Genomic DNA, 21,063 nt, shown 5'->3' on the forward strand with positions numbered 1-21,063 from the left:
TACCACACGCTGCTTGCGGCTTTCCAACGGAAACCGGAGTAGCAATTCTGTATTCCAGCAAGGAAGTCATGTACGTGGACGATGAGCCACCAGCAAAGGTTGCCAAACCTTCAGCACCAAACGAACCGGAAAAATGGGTTCTCAACGAAGAGTATCCAGAGCAGACCATCTTATTAGGGCACGCCATTTCACTGGCAATACGAATACAGTTGAAGGAATTACTTTCAAACAATAAAGACATTTTCGCCTGGTGCCCAGCAGACATGACTGGAGTACCACGAGACATAGCGCAACACTGTTTGAACGTCCGACCCTTAGCGGAACCCGTCGCGCAAGGAAGACGCAGCCTCAGCACAAAAAAGGCAGAAGCAATGAAGGAGCAAGTCACAGAATTACTCAACGGCGGGATCTTGCACGAAGTACAATACCAGACCTGGGTCGACAACCTAGTAATGGTTCAAAAACACAATGGCGGGTGGTGCATGTGTGTCGACTTTAAAGACCTCAACAAAGCTTGCCTGAAAGATTGTTATGCGCTACCGAAAATAGACAAGAAAGTTGACTCTCTCGCATCCTTACGCTGGAAGTGTTTTCTAAACTGTTACAAGGGCTATCATCAGGTCCAGATGAAAGAGGAAGATAAAGACAAGACAGCCTTCCGTACAGATAAAGGCATCTTTTGTTATACGAAAATGCCCTTTGGCCTCCGCAAAGCAGGAGCTACCTACCAGCGCTTGATGGATACAGTTTTCGGGGAAGACACTGAAAAACAGTGGAAGTTTATATGGATGACCTCGTCATCATGAGCCAAGAAGAGGAGACCATGCTCACAAACATTCAGCGCACATTCGATTCTTTGCGCAGCGTCAACCTGAAACTTAACCCAACAAAGTGCTCCTTCGGAATGGAAGAGGGAAAAATTTTGGGTTTCATAGTAACTAGAGATGGTTTTAAGGTCAACCCGGAAAAGGTACAAGCCATCCAACTAATGCCGTCACCTGCAACAGTGAAAGAAATGCAACGACTCGCGGGACGATTAGTAGCCCTGAACAGATTCTTGGCAAATCACGCTGCGATATCTTATCCGTTCATTAGCACACTGCGCAATTGTGCTAAGAAAAGCCATTTTCAGTGGACACTAGAAGTGGAAACAGCCTTCAAACAAATGAAGGAATGTTTAATCCAGTTACCAACATTAACAGCACCACGGGAAAAAGAACCGCTAATCTTGTACTTGTCCGCAGCAGAGGTAGCGGTTGGCGCAGTGTTAATGGTAGAAAGGGAGAACGTCCAGACCCCGATATACTACATTAGCAAGATGCTCACCGGCCCAGAAACATGCTACTCGATGATAGAGAAACTGGTCCCCGCGCTAGTACATGCATCACGACGACTTCGCCGGTACTTCTCATGCCATGTTATTACAGTTCTCACTAATTATCACTTGGGCCAAATCCTGTCCAAACCTGACATCGCGGGGAGATTGGCTAAGTGGGCCATCGAGCTGGATATCCTATATAGACCTCGGCCAGCAAACAAAGGGCAAGTTTTAGCAGACTTCGCTACAGAAGTTCCCATAGACAAAGTGCAGGAATGTGAGGCGATCGAAAACCCTATTCCAGTTTTCGACGATAGGGTTTGGACGTTGCACACAGACGGGGCTTCTAATGACGATGGAGCAGGTGCAAACCTTCGATTGGTTAGCCCAGACGATCACGAGCTTACATAGGCGATACACTTAGATTTAAAAAGCACAAACAACGAGGCAGAATACGAAGCGTTTCTAGCAGGCCTCCGTTTGGCGCTTAAAATGGGAGCAAAAAATCTCGAAGCTCACGTTGATTCAAAGCTAGTGGCCGAGCAAGTTAATGGACACTACGATGCAAAGGGTGAAGCCATGGTGTTATACCTGGAACAAGCGCGAATGCTTATTAGCCAATTCCAAACATTCAAAATAATTCACATAAACAGAAGTGAAAATAAGCATGCGGACGCATTGAGCAAACTAGCCGCCACCAGTTTCAAGCATCTAGCAAAGGAAGTGTGCATAGAGGTGTTGTCCAACCCATCCGTCCCTCTCAAACAAGTAAACGTCATTGAGGTCGGCAACCCATCCTGGATGTGTCCGATCATCATGTACCTACAGCATGGAAAACTACCGGAAGGGAAAGCGGAAGCTAGGAAGATCCAGAATAAAGCGCTAAATTACGAAATGGCGGACGGTATTTTATACCGGAAGTCATTTATGGGTCCACTCCTATGCTGTGTCGACAAAACAGATGCGCAGTACTTAGTCAGGGAAATCCATGAAGGATTATGTGGGATACACGCCGGGCCGCGCCTGGTGGTAGCAAAGATAATGAATGCAGGCTATTACTGGCTAGGGATGCATGTGGATGCGGTGGAATTATTACGAAAATGCGCAGCTTGCCAGCGCCACGCGCCAAAGACCCTCCGTCCAAAAAATCCACTCGTACCGGTCACTTCCACCTGGCCTTTTCAACAGTGGGGTATCGACCTTGTCAGTCCTTTTCCTGACGCGCCAGGCGCAGTCAAATTCATTATTCTAGCAGTTGACTACTTCACCAAGTGGATAGAAGCTAAGGCGTTAGCTTTAACCACAGCAATGGTGATCTGCAAATTTATATGGGAGCATATTATTTGCCGCTTTGGATTACCATTGCGCATCATTTCCGAAAACGGCACAAACTTCGCCTTAGAAGACCTCCAGAAGTGGTTCAAGGAAATGAAGATCGAGCACAACTTTGCCTCTGTGGCGCACCCACAAGCAAATGGGCAGGTCAAAAGCATCAATAAACAAATAGTTGATGGCATCAAGGCGAGATTAAGGACGGCGCGCAGAGGATGGGTCGACGAGCTCCCTAGCATCTTATGGGCTCATCACACCATGCCAAAGACCAGCACGGGAGAGACCCCATTTAGCCTTGTATACGGGTCAGAGGCAGTAATCCCAGCTGAAATCGGCCTCCCATCACCACGCATGATTGCCATGGGAAAACAAGACAATGAAAAAGAACGATGAATGGATTTAGACCTCCTCGAGGAAAGGCGCGAAAACACGGCCATCGCAGAAGCAAGGTACAAATCCAAACTTGAAAAATATTACAACGCGCACGTCCGGATATGCACTTTTGTCCTAGGAGACTTCATCCTGTGCGACAACGAAGAGTCCAACGCAGAGAAGCCAAGAAAATTAGCGCCTAAATTGGAGGGACCATACATTATCAACGAGGTCCTAGGCAAAGGGGCGTACACTCTGAAAAGAATCAACGGAACATCTGTTCCTCGCACCTGGAACGCGCAGCAGCTGCGCAGGTGTTACATATAGCCAAGCTACTCAAAAAAGCCAGACTTAACACAGGCAATGTATTTTTCCATTTCACTTTGTATTACTGGCCCCGCGCCCTATTAATGCAAAAATTATCTTTACATATTATTGTTTGTTACAAATTGCATATAATTCTTTTGGTACACGCGAAAACAATATGGTGAACATTGTACGCCTCATGAACGGTCTAAGTAAGCACAACTCCGCGCACATTCTAGACCTTCGTTCACACATGAGCACAATCCCATTCTCATTCGCTCTACCTTGACAAAGTAATTATGCACATGCAACATATTGTAATCCAATCATAACTTATAATTATCAAAACAAATATGCACAACAGTGCATCAACAAGTCATTAGTGCAACAAAGCACTTTAACAACCATTTACAAAAGCACAACAGTGCATCAAAATTATTAGTTACAAAACTAAGAAAACTACACACCGGGAAACATGTCTAAAACACCAAACAGAGTATGAAGAACTTCACCATACTCAGCAAGAGGGCGAGGATCGACAATCGAAGGGTTAACATCTTCCCTGTCATCTTCAGCAACAACAACCATATTCTCACCGGTCGGAGCTTCAGCCGGAAGAACAGCACGGCGACGCCGCTGGTATACAATCGAGCAACTCCCCCTCCGATCAGCCGGAAACGACCGAGTTACAATATGTGCTGACAACCTAGTAACTCCTCCATTGTTATCATTTACAAGATCGGAGAGGATCCGATCCCTTGAAAAGTCAGGAAGAATGACACCAGGAAAACCTCCATCACCGTCGAAGGGATTAACCATTGAGCCAGAGAGAAGAAGCAGAGCATCAGTAGCTTCAAAAGTCTTCAAAATTTCAGAAATTTTTCGCCATCGGATCCGTCGCTTAATCTTCATTTTTCCCAAATTGGAAAATATCTGCACACTTCAAAAGAATATATAGGCCAGAGAAGGATGGTGTCAACACTGAAAGAAGGATCGTGATGATTAAGTGTCTAATCAGTTGACTCAGAAACGGCGATGCCACTGCAAACGTCACATCACATTAAAAACCGTCTGACACAATTGGCACATTCTTTTAGAACTACTGTTCAACGAGAAGACGAAGCGGTAATACAAAATACATTACCATTCTCGAATGACGTGAGCAACAGGCAACTCATGATTAAAACACTCCTCAGGTAAACAATTCAGAGCAAAAAATATAATACAAACTTCTTCACAAAGATTCTATTTTTTGTCCAAAGTCAAAATTTTCAAAGCATAAGAATAACGAGCAAAGATATCTTCTCTCAGAAGATTCTCCATTTTCGTGTCAAAAACTCTGCAGCAAAAGCACCTCTCTCTCATAGTCCAGTGCTCCACTTATTTGCATAAGAGCAACACTAGACTAGGGGGACTTGAAGGGGTAAGGTCCCAAAAACCTCGTTTTGAGTACTTGGACCATACCACAACTTCATCCTTTTAGCCTTCTTTAGACCTTGCGCGGCCGCGCACTGGCCCAACAAAGAGAACTCAGAAGAAAAACAAGTAACACATTGTTGGTGCATATATGTCTATCGCCTCCGTTAATTCAAACCGTAGCTGAAACTGAAGAAATCTAGACTTTATATTGTAATATTAGATAGAAAAAGGCAAGGTGGCATATTTGTAAATAAGGAAACATTCCTTATTGCCTTGGCCTATAAATAGAACCTTTAGGGTTCTCATTTAGAACTTTTGGAGACTTTTGCACATTTAGATACTTGGAAAGCTTGGATTCTAGAGAGAGAGAGTCTAGAGAGAGAAAGTTCAAAAAGTGATTCACGTCATTGTACGATTTCATATCTTTGAATAGAATCACAGATTTAGTACGTTCTCGTGTTCGATCCACGCACGTGTACGGATTCCGCACGTCACACGTGTCAATACGCAATCATTTCGGAGTCAAAAACCGGTCCTAACACACATGTGCGCCAAAAGGAAAACTAACGGATCCTTGCGCCTCTCCCCATAACAGATGAGGATAAAATCCTATTAAACACTCCCGCTTAAATAATACCCAGACTTGGATATTATTCCCTTTACTGATGCCACATGGTAAGAAGCCACACTAGATTACAGCTGTAATCTTCTAGAAGGCTCAATCGTGCACCACCAGACGGGTATAACCGTCTGGCCACGTGTCATCATCCCGGGCTCCCTTGAAGTCACGATGATGGCATAGAATTGAAGAGAGATCTTCACTTGCCCACTTTCCACTTGGCAATTCCCCAACCATTGATCAACAGATCACGATCTGTGTGCTCTCACGTCCGTCAAATCATCAATGGAGGGAAAATAACCGCTTACGGAGTTAGCATTTTCCGTCAACATTTCAATAACAGATTTTCCCGCCCAAACTTCGGCTATAAATAGAAGAGTAATTCAGGTACAATCTTCAAGTTACATTCACTTCACTTATACTTCTTCTTCTTCACATACCGATACTTATTCTCACACCGGAGGGTGGTCACGGAGAGAACCCCCATTCTCCCCGTGACGAGTCTAACGGTGGTTGTTTTGCAGCTATCGAGAAGAAAAGAAGTATGTCATCCCTGAGTCGAACGAGGAAGAACCAACCCTTTAATATGCAGAACCTAACCCCCTGGTTTATCTAATTCCGGTCATTTAACCTGTGTTTCTTCAACTGTTATATAGTGTTACATAGTGTTGTATGGTCTTATATGGTGTTACATATTGTTATACGATGTTTATATGGTGTTATATAGTGTTATATATAGTGTTATAATACACTTCTCACACTTCTAGATTAATGTACAAGATCCTCTATCTCTCTCTCTCTCTCTCTCTCTCTATATATATATATATATATAGAGAGAGAGAGAGAGAGGAAGGTTAACGTACATTACGGCTTAACGTACATCACCCACGACAGGTAATTACGCACGTTCATTTTAAAATCACGCACGTTATAACTAAAAAATCCAAAATCACGCATGTTGAAACACAATAATCACGCATATTGAAAACATTAATCACGCATGTTATAGAATAAATCACGCACGTTGTCCTACGTGAAGTACATTAAGCCGTAATGTACGATATACTTTTTCTATATATATATATATATATATATATATATATATATATATATATATATATATATATATATATATATATATATATATAGGGTAGGGTTCCAGCGTGAACCTAATCCCATGCGTGAACTGCGTGAACTAATCTGGACCATTGATTTCCTTTTTAGTTGTTAAGGGTATGATTGTAATTATATAAAAAATTAGATTTAAATCATTATTTTAATAATTGAATTAAGTTACATCTTTCCTATTTTAAATTCATTATCCACATTATCTTTTATTTCATTTTTATTTTTTAGATTTCACCACCAGAATTCGGATTATGATTTTTAAGATTCACGTAACCTTCATATTTCAACGGTATACACATGTGTACTTTGATATGAATTGAACAGTACACATGTGTACTCAGCATGGTACATATGTGTAATTAGCTAAATAATACATACATATAAACAAAACTTGTAAACTATTTTATATTAAGCAAATAACAATTTTCATAATGTTTGCCAAACCAAAAAAAAAAAAAACATACAATTACAAGTTCCAGTTTCGTGAAAACAATAAACGCAACATAATCGGAAAAATAAAAAAGACATAGTCTTTTACAACTATTCGCCGCGTTGTATGCTGAATCATCCTTATCGACCAAGCAAACAAACATAAGCGAATCATCCTTATCGACCTCATACGTGAATCATCCTTATCGACCTTCCATCTCCATTTTCCTCGTTTACGACGTCTCCTATAATAACACAAAAAACTCAGCAATTAGTACTTTGCATAATTCACAAGTGTACATCAACAACTTTACACATTCAATACACAAAAAAAATATGAGATATCACAAAAACAGACGCTATACACATGTGTACATCGCATTAAAAACATAGCAAAGCCAGAATACACATGTGTACAGCGCCTTAAAAACAGAGCAAAATCAGAATACACATGTGTACAACGCCTTAAAACCAGAGCAAAAATCAGAATACACATGTGTACAGCGCCTAAATGTCACAGGTTTACCTTGGGTCCACGAACAGACCTCTCGTGCCTTGTCGTATACACCCTCAAAAACTATATTATAACACCTTTTGACTCAAGTCACGGCCTGTCACATTCCTTCCATCATACATCATTGTAAATTCACAATTAAACAGTACATTTATCCTTGTGGGACAGTAAAGCAAAGTAAAAAGACAGTGTAAAACTTACAAGGTAATGAACGAAGTATTTCCACTCATTCTTTCGTATCTCCGCTTTTTGAACCTTCAATGTCAAAGGAAAAAAAACAAAGCATAGAAATACTATAAGTATTTATATCATTCTACAATTGTAATTAAGAGGCGAAAGTAGACAATAATATATACATAGTTAAGTTATAACGTATAAAACACCTAAACGACTAAAACCTTCAATTCATATAGCAAAAAAAAAAAAATCCAACTAACAGGCAACAGCAAAGCCAAATTATCAAACAATTGATAAGGAAAAGCCCAATAATAAGGAAAAGTCCACTTTTTTTCTAAATAAATCCATAAGAATAAAAGGCCCAAATGCAAAATAAACCCCAAATACGACCAATTAAACCCTAAATTCATTATGTCTGGACGCGCACACTGAGTTCGATGGAGTTATTCATCATATGGAACCTAAATCCAATCTAAACTTTCAATCGCTGGAGTTGTCCATCATCTGGACGCACACTGAGTTCGCTGGAGATTGTTGATGAGACTCGGAGGAAGATTTCATTGCTTATGACTAGATCGTGTTTCGAACATCAACACTTTTATGTTTTATCACTTCTATTAAAACCGTAGATCACCTGAACAACCCAATCGACCCCCTTGTTGAAATCCAGGCCCCTTGAAGACACATCAGTTGAAAAAAGAACTGATCTTTGTTCAACAAACTGTTGCATCAATATAGGCGTCACAGGCTCCAAATTACAAAACAAAAAAACAAAATAAAAAACTGAAAAACAAAATTAAAAAAATTACCTGCTTGCAGGCAGAAAGAAAAACAAGAATTCTTGAATTCAAATGCGCTTGAATGAAACTCCATATCATGTCACGCTTTTGGTCAAGAGGAACGAGTATGACTTTTTGTTGCAGACGATTTGGTGTGGCGGTGTATGTGTGTTTGTTAGAATATATTGAAACTGATACATGATTTTAGGGGATTACAAATTAATTAGTTTCCATATCTTTAATATGAAAGTTCCCTATTTTACCCTTTTCATTAAAATTTAAATTAAATTTATTAAACCTTTAATTACAATTGTGCCATTGATCTAAGATCTATCATCTACAAAATCAAGGGCCCAGATAAGTTCACGCAGTTCACGCTGGAGAAAATGTTCACGTTTGAACCTAATCCTATATATATATATATATATATATATATATATATATATAGAGAGAGAGAGAGGAAGGTTAACGTACATTACGGCTTAACATACATCACGTACGACGGGTAATTACGCACGTTCATTTTAAAATCACGCACGTTATAACTCAAAAATCCAAAATCACGCATGTTGAAACACAATAATCACGCATATTGAAAACATTAATCACGTATGTTATAGAACAAATCACGCACGTTGTCGTACGTGAAGTACGTTAAGCCGTAATGTACGATATACTTTATATATATATATATATATATATATATATATATATAGTGGAAGGTTCAAATGAGAAGAAAAATTTTGTAAGAATAAAAATAATAAGTTTTAAGACAATAGAAATGCTTCATTTTACTTCATTTAATATGTGTATTTAATGTAATTAATAAGGGCATATAGGTAAATTTAAAATTGTAATTAATTAGCTAACTAATTAAACTTGTAACTCATTTTTAAATATATTCTTTCAAGATAAAATAATCTATGGTGAATGACAATTTTCGACATGTGTAGGACAAATTTTAGTATGTGTAGGATAAATTCTTAAATGTGTATGATAAATTTAGATATACGTAGGGTAAATTTCGGTAAATGTAAGATATATGTAGGACAAATTTTGAAATGTGTAGTATAAAATGTTTTTTACTTTATTAATGAGAGATAACATAATTAATGGGAGGAGTTATGAACTATTTAATGTTTTACCGTTATGCCCTTTCTTCTTTTTCTTAATTTCTTCTTAAATGAACCTTCCCCTATATATATTTATATTTATTGAACGGCAAATTTGGATCATTGATGAACCACTGGAGTATCATCGTGTTACCAACGGAACCACCACCAAACCCAATAAATATAGAAAAACCCCCCTTGTGAGAATCGAATCTAGGACCTCATGGTCTATCACACCCCTAAGATGTCACCAGGCTAAATATATAAAGATATATCATATATTATAAAATTTTATTCATATATTTGTTTTGTAAATTTTACAAATTAATATCTTATACAAACTTCATATTACCGAAGTTCACAAATTAATAAATTAACTGTATATAAATTTTAAAACATATAAACATTTTGTACACTTAAATCATAAATCATAAAATATTTAATAAAGAACTAATATTTGGAGGGGCCGTGCCTCCTGTTCTTGACCCATCTGTCCAGACAAACGCCCAAACCAAATTCACTACAAACAAATTTGAGCGACACACGTCCATGAGTCTCGTTCGTGGCCGTGTTAGTCTTATAGGCTATGCGTAATTTTGCTTTCTACCAAGTGAACGCTCAACATTTGCCAACTTTGCCACAATTTAATGTATATGTTTTAATTTGACCCAATGTATATGAATTTTGTGACCCATTGTATATGTTTTGAATCTTCAAATCAAAGTTATTTAAAGAAATTAAAGTCGGTAAATATAAACGTTGGACGACTTTCTAACACATTTTACATATTCGACCTATTTTAGAAAAAAAAAAAACACAACCCGAATCAAACCATTCACAAGTAAAATAGATCATAATTGCCACATCCAAATATTCCATTTGTAGCAACTTCATGCTATAGATCACCAAACCCTTATCCAAGCAACACCCACTATTGCTTTGCGCGTGTGCAAACATGGTGAGGTGGTGATGCTGGTGGTAATGGTCATGGTTGCGGTGTGGTGGCGCCGGTGATGGTGGTGGTTCATGGTTGGGACTTATATCCCATAATGAGGTGTGAAAAAAATGGCATTTTTCCAATGATTTTGGGACTTATATCCCCATAATGAGGTGAGAAAAAAAATGCCATTTTGTCAAATAATTTGGCCACAGGTCAGCACTATTCCAGCTAACCTCGCTTCAAGACTAATAAGTGCAAGCAAAGCAAAACATTGAAAATAAGAAGGAACAAAGACCCTACAAGTTTTCAAACCAATCACCTTCTCTTTTGAAAACGTGCTACGAAGCAAACCACAAGCTAGATACAAGGCGGGTCGGCTGCAACCCCCCACCCCTCTTTGTCAAAGAAATTGATAACAATAATGCTCCCTCAGGATAAACTCAACATGTCCACCCAAAAAAAGAGTGATGATAGAAAACACAATGATGATTTTTGATAATGGTAGTAAAACCGAGAACTAAAAAGCAAAATGTTTTTGACATTAATCCTAGCTAAGAAATGATTAAACTTGGCAAATCTCCATCCTTTGCGTTTTCATTGGGATTAAGGGAGAGATGTGGTTTTATAAACCTCACTGCTCTTTCCGGGCTTTGGATCGGGCCGATTTTGGCTTGATTATGTTCCCGAGGAGGATCAACGCCACTGGAATGATGGTTCCAACGTAGTATACACTTCCGTATGCAGCCAGTGTTTCGTGTAGGCTTAATACCTGCGTCATAAAAGTAAACACAGCTTAAAATCGAGTTCTAACCGGTAGTATACTTCAAATATCCTTGGTTTATGAAAGAAAACTTTATAACAATTGAGTAAAATTCCATTTTTGTCCCTAAGGTTTGGTCAGTTTGCGACTTTCGTCCAAAGGTTTTTTTTTTCGCATTTGGATCCAAAAGGTTTAAAATCTTGTCATTTTCATCCAGCTCGTCAACTCCATCCATTTTTCTCCGTTAAGTAAGGGGTATTTCCGTCTTTTTTTGTTAATTTAAAGGGCAATTTGGTCTTTTTCACTTTATGTAAAAAGATCGAATACCCTTGAAAAGACCGAATTGCCCTATAAGTTAACAAAAAAGACAGAAATATCCCTGACTTAACGGAGAAAAATGAATGGAGTTAACGAGCCGGATGAAAATGGCAAGATTTTAAACCTTTTGAATCCAGATGCAGAAAAACAAACCTTTGGATTAAAGTCACAAAACTGGACAAACCTCGGGGACGAAAATAGCATTTTACTTTAAAAAAAAATTAAAATTGGGTTTTAAGGTCAAACATATAGAACATGTAATAATCTGAACCAGCCATACTTGGGTTCTCGTTTGCAAATGTTGTATAAATTGATTAAAAAACTAGTTCTTTTTTCGAATTTGCACAAGAAAGATAGTTATTTTGTAAAAAAAAACATATTAAATTTATATGTTTTTAATTAAGAACAGATTTGACCTCCAAGCTTTATCTATAATGGTCAAAAAAATGCAAAAAAGGCCTAAAGAAGAATTACACTAACCATAAAACCTATGCAGGAGTAGTTAAGAACAAGAAGCGTGTAAGCAAAGTTCATGAGCATCAAAAACTTCTTAACGGTTGGCGGAACCGCCTGCTGCCATCTGTAAATGGCTGTTCATGGACAAATAAAAACAATAGTAAGCCAATTGAATAAATGTTAATTAATCTTAAAAGCAAGTCATGAAGAAGCGGTTAATCGATTTGTTACCTCTTGACCCGGCAATCATCAAAGCAGATTGAACAAAGAATATCAAGTACCCAGGATATAATCCCTGTCATTATCATAAATGTTAACCACAGTCGAGAAATGATTGGAGATTCGGCTGAACCAAGTTTAGATTTATAATTATATAAAGAAAATGAGAAAATTGAATGTAATAATATAAACTTACATGCCAGACAGCGCTAACAGTTTGTGTTGCTAACAATTGGAAAAAGCCAGGCTTCTTTCCCTTTTGAACAAGTCTGTCATAAACATCTGATAACACATAAAATTAGAGGTGCTATTTTAAATAAAAGAGTTAAATGTCATTTTAGTCCCTGTGGTTTGGGCCATTTTGCCAGTTTAGTCCAAAGGTTTCATTTTTAACATGTGGGTCCAAAAAGGTTTCACATTTGCCATTTTAGTCCACTGGGTTAACTTCATCCGTTTTTTCTGTTAACGAGAAGGCCAATTCGGTCATTTTATATGGCTGAATTGCCCTTTTAGTTAACATAATTACATACAAAATGACCAAATTGGCCTTCTCGTTAACAGAAAAAATGGATGAAGTTAACCCAGTGGACTAAAATGGCAACTGTGAAACCTTTTTGGACCCACAGGTTAAAAATGAAACCTTTGGACTAAACTGGCAAAATGGCCCAAACCATAGGGACTAAAATGGCATTTAACTCTAAAATAAAAATTAGTGGTGGCAATTAACACAGCCCTAAACATGAAAATAATCAGGTTTTGGGTCGTCGTATCTTAGCCCGTTTAATAAGCGAGTCATGTTCGCATTGACTTATTTAACACATTTAATTAAACAGGTCAACCCGCTAACTTGTTTAATAAACAGGTCATATCTAACCCGTTTAATAAATGGGCTGTATACTGGCTGGCCTGTTTGATTAAACATGTCGTGTTCGGGTTGACCTGATTAACCCGTTTAATTAAACAGGTCGACCCGCTAAACCGTTTATAACATGTCTGTAACTTGATTACAACCTGTTTGGCATGTTTAAATAAATGTGTTAAATGGGTCGTTTTCCGTTTACACAATTTTATGTGTGTGCAGGTTAGGGTTGATGTTTTGACACGAATAAATATATATGGGTCATGTTCGGGTTGAACATTTCAACCCGCTAACCCGACACGATTGACACACCCATTATTAAAAATTAAAAATATTAGATAATATAATTAAATAAGGCATTTGGATAAAAACTCACAGTGACGAAGCCATGTGCTGACTTGGATATTCCACACGAGTGGTAACTCAACCGAACTCTTTGCAAACTCAACACCCAAAACATCAACGTTTTTCGCACGGTCCCATCGGGCTTTGGGTGGAGAAGAGTCAGTCCAGCCACTGAAACCGAAGCCCGAAATAATGATAGAAGCTTCTGAGATAGACCAAATGAAATAATATTTCCAACGCGCGGTGAAGCCCGACATGTATTGGACGGTCAGACGTTTCACAAATCCCCATTCTTGATATATCGGCTCACTGAATCTTGAAAGCGGATACGAAGGCGATAGATATAAATACAAACCCATACAGAAACCCGCTTGGAGAATCGCTCGTAGTGTTGGCAAAAATGGTGATGGTGTGCCTTTCTCGGACTTTGTCCAAATCTGAGATATAATTATCAAGAAAAATATTGTTATATTATATTAAGATTGAGTAAAATGCCATTTTCGTCCCTGAGGTTTGGTCTGCGATTTCCGTCCAAAGGTTTGTTTTCCCGCATCTGGATCCAGAAGGTTTGAAATCTTGCCATTTTCATCCAGCTCGTTAACTCCGTTTTCTCAGTTAAATCAGGGGTATTTTCGTCTTTTTTGTTAACGCAAACGGCAATTCAGTATTTTGAATACTTGTACATTATGCTAAATGCTTTTACATAAAGTGAAAAAGACCGAGTTGCCCTTTAAGTTAACAAAAAAGACGAAAATACCCTTGACTTAACGACGAAAAATGGCTGGAGTTAACGAGCCGGATGAAAATGGCAAGATGTCAAACCTTTTGGATCCAGATGCGGAAAAACAAACCTCTAGACGAAAGTCGCAAAACTGGCCAAACCTCAAGGACGAAAATGGCATTTTACTCTTGAGATTTATTACAAAACAACTAAAAATATAAGCAGATAACTCGGTTTATTACCCCCTTTCTTTCGGTCCAATCCAAATAATCTTTGATTTCGTAAACCGGACCAGCGAAGTGACTTCCGCAGCATAAGCAATATCCCACATATTCGATTAAAGATGGCAACTTAAGTATGCGGTTTTTCTTTTGGGATTCACGAAGATCTGCTTCTTTTAATAATCCATCGTTGTAATTAATGGCACATGAAATCACTTTCAATGTTATCACCATAAGCGATCCTACATAAAAGCATTAGAGATTGGTTAGTTGCTTGGTTTTTAAAGGCGTGAGGCGCTAAAATGCGCTTTGATCACAAAAACCAGTGCGCGAGGCGCGCACATCACATGTGCAACGCCTTTGTTTTTGAGGATCACATATAGTTTTAATACTTTGAAGGGTAAATTGCATTTTACTTCCTTTAAGTTTGAGTAAAATTGCAGGCGTTGTCCTTTAACTAAGGAAATTACATTGGATGGCCTTTATGTTACAGTTTCTCATCATGCGGTGTCCTTTTGCCCTAACCCAGTTATTTTTTTCTGTTAACTCTTAACACGTGGCACTCACATGAGGGCATAATGGTCATTTTCACTTGATAACTAAAACAAGAAAATTAAAATTACTCGTGAAGCTTCAAGAGGAAGATATATTTTAAGTGAAAATGACCATTATACCCTCATGTGAGTGGCACATGTTAAGAGTTAACATAAATAATTGATTGGGTTTGGGTAAAAGGACAACGCATGATTATAAAGAACGCATGATTATAAAGAACATCTAGTGTAATTTCGTTAATTAAAGAACAGTGCTTGCAATTTTGCTCAAACTTAAAGAATGTAAAATGCAATGGTTTTGAGTATTTTGAACAAATCGGATTATTGATTAAAAGAGGTTACTCTTAACTAGGGATGAACTATAAAAAGTGCTTACCTGTAGCATCAATTCCGCCTTCCTTCCATGCATCTCCGCTCATGTAGTATACATGGCTGCATATTTTACAGTAGTAGTTAAACAATAAGAAATACTTCATTTTACAGTGTTCTAAATGCATGACATCTTAAGAAAACAGAACGATACAGAGAGATAACAGATGATGAGATAGAGCCAAGTATTTACGTCAACACATATTTTGTCTACGCGTATAAATTCTAATATCAATCTTGACTTTCCAACAACAGTTCAAAACGTATACGATTCCAAAATTTTCACAAATATGTAAAAGTTTGCCAAATTCAGAGAGTACTAATTATCATTGATGAGGTCAAATTCAACATTAAATAGTAACCTTATTTGCAACTGAGATTTTGTCACTTCTATTAAATACATGCAAAAAATGTACACCTTATTTCCCTAACATTTACTCCACAAATGCAGTTAGGGATAGCAATAGGACAGGTTTGAGACATATATTGGTAATCTCAGATCCATACCCAGTTGTAAAATCATGTCTCGCACCCGTCAGGTATCAGTTTCATACCCAGTTGTAATATCAGTTAGGATGTCAATAGGACGGGTTTGAGACAAATATCGTGATATCAGTTCTGTACTTCTATACCCAATTGTAAACTCGTGCCCCACACCCATCGGTATAGTTCGATATAGGGTATACCCGTTAGTCTGTTAAAAATTACCTTTTTCGGATTTCCAAATATATTTTTGACCATTTAAATTATTATATAATTTTATTAACCAAAAAAATTAGAAATACAAAAATTAAAAATTAGTAAAATAGTAGAAAATTTTTATTACAAAGGACAAAAAAGAGAAAAAAAATTATAAAAAGAAAATTTTACCAAGATGGATCAAGTAAATGGGTATGCATTTTTCCAATAATCAAGACTAGTATCACCTAATACCATGCCTGTCCTAAACCCGTGAAACTTTTCAAAACTAATCCCATATCCAGTCCCATAACCATATCCATAGGCGCAGCTTACAAGGGGCTCGGGGGTGCCTCGGCCCTAGCCGACATTTCGGTTAGTAGCGTTAGTTTCCAATTTTTCATTTTAAAAAATATAGAGGTCGGCCCCATCCAATTATTTTGCCAAAAAATTCCCGGCCCCTAAAAAAATTATATATAGGTATTATCTTATTGAGTTAAAAAATACATGAAGAATAGGGCTATTAGTAAAGTTTTATAATTGTTATTAAACTTGAAGTAGGTTTTTATTAAAGCTTGAAACTAGTTTTCATACGAATCATCATGAATATTTTAGATCTTTGTTTGTTAAACAATTTAATTTTTTTTTACGTGTAAAAACGGTTCTTTGAACTTTGAGTGAATATTAATTAGATATTTGGAGTTATTATTATTTGACCCAACGCGAACTGAATCGCCACCCAAACATATAAACCGAAACATAACGATAGGAAAAAAAAAAATAGGTCTCGTAAACTTTCGGCCCACGCGGAACTTTGGGTCGAGCTCCGCCACTACCCGAATGCCCATATAAATATTTCGGAACTTTGGGTCAAGCTCCGCCACTACCCGAATACCCATATAAATATTTCGGGTTTGCTTGCATGCTAACAAAAGTACCAAATCCCATAAACAAAACCCTAAACCCTAAACCACAAACATCATTAAAACACCAACAATCAAACACAACAACAACAAGCATACCATACCATCCAATGAGGTACCCCATAGCCGACAAGAACGAAATCACACCACACCATTTCCTGACCACAACCATTGATCCATAACTAATCAACATGGGCACGAAGAAGTGCAGGTTCGAAGAGAACCCAAATGAAATGTAGGAGAGCAGAGCGCCGGTAACGGCGGCGTAGAGGTGGCGGGCGGTGGCGCCGCCGGGGACGAGGCGGTGGAAGAAGCTGACGGGGATGGTGGCGACGAAACAGAGGAGGAAGCGGAGTACCGGAACTGATACTCCGATCGCCGACGCCATTGATTCCATTTCCATTGTTGTTGTGTTTGGGGTTTGGATGGATGGACTGAGTTTACGAGGAAGTCAGATGATGTATAAATCGACACTCGATCGAGAGAACAAACATAAAATAATATTAGTTTATTTATTTTTTTATGTTAATTGTTTTTTTTTTATTTTATGTAGGAATGGAGACAAAAATAATATTGTTGTGATTAAACATTTATAATTACAAGACTATGGGGTGTGAAAGTGGAGGGGTTTGGGTTGGGGGTATTGCTTGACAGGTGGTAGGTGTGAGCTCCATCAGTCCACACCTAAAAAAGTGGGGTATGGGCAGGCCGACGTTGAGGTGTCATGTGGCACCTAACTATTGTCAAATAAACGGCTAGCCAAACGATCATTAACATCTAGCCAACCATTGCTAGACACGTCACTCCAGGCTAGCGCCTCACGCTAAGCACTATTGCCACGCACCCACCAAAACATCAATCCGGGGTGGTATATCCGGCGTTAAAGGACCAACAACGCTCCTTGGCTACGCTCACACCCACCACTCTAATTAGGGTTTATCACTTTATGAAAGTATTTGGTAGTTGGGTGTTAATGGTTTCGAAATTATTGTAACTGCATTTTTTGTCATTAAGGTTATTGTTACTTTTTGGTTTAGATAATTTCTTAAAATTGATATTGCATTATTTTTCATTAAAGATTAAAACTTCTGGTTAATACAAATTGGAATTGAAATTTTGTTGCTTCGAATGGGTAATTTTGGGGTGTAATTCTTTGCAAAATCAGGATGGTGTACAAGACCTTTAAAGGACATGATCATGAGGAGATTGAGGGATTTCACAAATGGCAAACCAGTTTAAAGAAATCGAGTTGTAGCGTAAGTTAGTAACCTATGTATGCTACACAATGGAAGGTTTAAAGGTTAATTAGTAGTTATATACCACGTGTGAGATTCAATTGATGAGGTTTCATTAGACTTTTTATGTGTTTTTAATCAATCCTCATTCATGTGAGGGGTTAAAAAAATTGGTGAAAAAAGGTTTGTTTTACCAATTTTGGACACAAATAGGTATATTTGTATATGATTCATATAATTAGAAACTTGTAGGTTTGTGTTCACCTCGTTGCAAGCTTCATGATGTGCACAAAATGCAACATATAAATTATATCAATTGTGGCTTAAAACTAACCCTTTTTTAGTACTAATGTTGGAAAAAGTGTGCTTTTGTCTTCCTTTTGTATTTTCAGGATTAAATGAGCTCAAAATAACAAAAGAAGCAAAAAGAAAGCAAAATCTAACATAAATACAAGAAAGAGAACAAAAGTGATATGTCCGACCCCCTGACAGCATCTTCCCAAGCAATACAAAGAAGACGGAAAACTGAACACGCCCCGTGCCCAGTGAGCACGGGGCCGTGCCCAAGTGCCAGCAGAAAAGACAAACTCATAGAAGCTTCTGCTACCCACCACGGGGCCGTGCCCAGCGGACACGGGGACGTGCCCAGCGGACACGGGGACGTGCCCAGCGGACACGGGGGCGTGGTCAACTTCCTGCAGGCGCATTTATTGTAATTGCGAATTACAATTAATGAAGAGAGAGTCAGATGGACACGGGGCCGTGCCCAGCGGACACGGGGTCGTGCCCGAGCTTCTGTTCTGCCTATAAATAGGAGTGTTTGGAGCTCTTGCAACTCATCCCTTGATACACCACCTCTCTCACACTTCACCCACCACCATCACAACACCATCACAACACCATCATCCACCACCATCATCCATTGTCCATCAAAGAGTGTGTGAGTCGTCTCGGGATCCAAGATTGATCGTAAGAGTTCTTGACAATCAAAGGCCATGTTTGCCTAAGTCTCTTACATCACTTGGTGAAGACAAGTGTTTAGTGTAATACTTTTTATTTTTAATCTTTTGCACTTTTTAATTGGTTTTGTATTAATGACTTTAATTACTAGTTTCTTATGTTGAAGATGATTCTTCCTTATCGTTTGTCCGTGGTGTCTTGGCATTATTTTACTGTCTATATAAAATAAAAGATTTTCACCATTCATATCTCCACGGTCTATATAGAGGTATGTTGGCTACCTGGTCGGGGGTTAAGGGAACGGTTTGGTAAGAGTCTTGCCATTGTTCTGTGTATAGATCTTGCAAAGGACCTGGGTCAAATTTAGTAGGACCTCCTTCAATACCCAAAGGTATTGGATGGCGGGGGTCCAAACTCTTTGATCCCATCATAAGTTAAACTACTATTAAAACTTTAACCCAGCTATTTAGGACTGTATCCCTGCTGACTCAGACTACTTAGCTGAGGGTAACGTCGCCTTCAAAAGAGGGGCCTACCACATTATGCATTAATAACTTAATTCATTATCTTTTAATAATCCGACCCTTTAGGATTGTATCATTGCTGACTCAAACTACTGGGTTGAGGGTAACGTCGCCTTCAAAAGAGGGGCCTACTACAATAACTAAGATAATCTCTTAAACAAATGCAAAAGTGCAAAAATAATCAAAGGTTACACTACACACGAGTCGGATCCAAGTGATTCATCTTGTCTATCTTTTTTTTTATTTTATTTTTCAGCATTTTAGTTAGTTTTATTTTCTTAGTTTAAAAATCTTTTTCTAACATTTTGATTGATTAGACGTTGAGGATAAACCGGTACTAAAAGCTCTTGTGTCCTTGGACGACTTTGGTATCTTACCAACACTATACTACGTCCACGATGGGTGCACTTGCCCATATGTGTGTTTAGTGTTAGTAAATATCGTGTTTTATAAATTTAAAACTTGACTAATAAGTGTAAAAAGGGCTTAAAATATATACCTAAATTATATTACACCTAACGTACATCACTTCACAACGAGCTAATATGTGTCTATGTTAAGTTAAAATGAATGAGATATGGATTTTCAAACCATTAAGTTTAGCATGCAACTAGAAAGAAAAAAAATAGCAAAGTTTGTTTAATGTTGGTGGGCGAACAAACCACGGAATGGTTTATAAGCAAGAAGCTAATATATTTGGTAAGCTTCTTTAATTGTGTTTTACTCAAACTCCTAAGTACACACATGGGGTACAAATTTCTATTCTAATGACCTAAAATCTTCTAGCTTGTGTATGCCCTCGATCTGCAACACAAATGTTGGACCAAAATCCTCAAGCTTGTACAACCAGATTTTGCCCAAAATCGTAATTTGTTTGGGTTCTCTTACTAAGACTTATGAATCAAGCTTTTGGTTCAAAATTGTTGCTTTTGGGGGGAATTTTACGCCAACTTATGATCTAAGAGACTAAAAAGCTAGGGTCGCCCCCTCTGATACGGCTTTGTTGAAGAGTTCAGAGTTGTTGTAACCATTGTAATAAATAAAACAACAAGTTTATTCGTTTTTTTATTAAGCTATTTAATTGTAATAAATTTCATGAATTCTAATCGAAAATTGTTGAGTGGGAACATTATAATTAACTAAAATGACTTAAGGAGTTTGATTTTGTGTAGGTAAAGCCTTATCTACAAGCTATATCATAAGGTCATATAAATCACAACCATGAAATCAAGAGTTATAGTCATGAGATCTTTTTCATGGGCCTCATCGTGGGTGTAAGTGAGAGTGTGAATATCTAAAAACAAGTTTTGGTCTAAAATTTGGCACTTTTTTAACGACTTTGTATCACTGACAGAGCACTGGAGTGTCATCGTATCACCAACGGAACCATCCTATATGTGATATATTGTACATTGACATGAGCATGGGGTGCGACAGATGTCGCAACCCCTAACCCCTACCCAGGAGCGGGCGGCC

At 38.1% G+C, this 21,063-nt stretch overlaps 1 protein-coding gene across 1 annotated transcript; it reads right to left on the reverse strand.

Annotated features, from left to right (window-relative positions):
- Positions 1-10,854: 10,854 nt before the first annotated feature.
- LOC110922258 (lysophospholipid acyltransferase 1) lies at positions 10,855-17,348 on the reverse strand. The gene is made up of 8 exons (XM_022166565.2): positions 16,973-17,348; positions 15,275-15,330; positions 14,366-14,586; positions 13,434-13,839; positions 12,395-12,480; positions 12,211-12,274; positions 12,004-12,113; positions 10,855-11,214 (listed from the first exon to the last, which is right to left on the reverse strand). Exons 1-8 carry the CDS (start codon positions 17,269-17,271, stop codon positions 11,077-11,079), a joined length of 1,380 nt encoding a protein of 459 aa, XP_022022257.1. The 5' UTR covers positions 17,272-17,348; the 3' UTR covers positions 10,855-11,076.
- Between the last annotated feature and the right edge of the window lie 3,715 nt (positions 17,349-21,063).

This window comes from Helianthus annuus, chromosome 2 (genome assembly GCF_002127325.2).
Source record: "Helianthus annuus cultivar XRQ/B chromosome 2, HanXRQr2.0-SUNRISE, whole genome shotgun sequence".
Taxonomy (NCBI): domain Eukaryota; kingdom Viridiplantae; phylum Streptophyta; class Magnoliopsida; order Asterales; family Asteraceae; genus Helianthus; species Helianthus annuus.

What these genes read in the sequence shown, in the direction of transcription:
- LOC110922258 (XM_022166565.2), bottom strand. Translation starts at nt 17,271, where the DNA reads ATGGAAATGGAATCAATGGCGTCGGCGATCGGAGTATCAGTTCCGGTA. An exon ending in CAGCACATGGCTTCGTCACT is followed by an intron (nt 12,481 to 13,433) that starts GTGAGTTTTTAT and finishes ATGTGTTATCAG; the next exon opens with ATGTTTATGACAGACTTGTT. An exon ending in CTGTTAGCGCTGTCTGGCAT is followed by an intron (nt 12,275 to 12,394) that starts GTAAGTTTATAT and finishes TGATAATGACAG; the next exon opens with GGATTATATCCTGGGTACTT.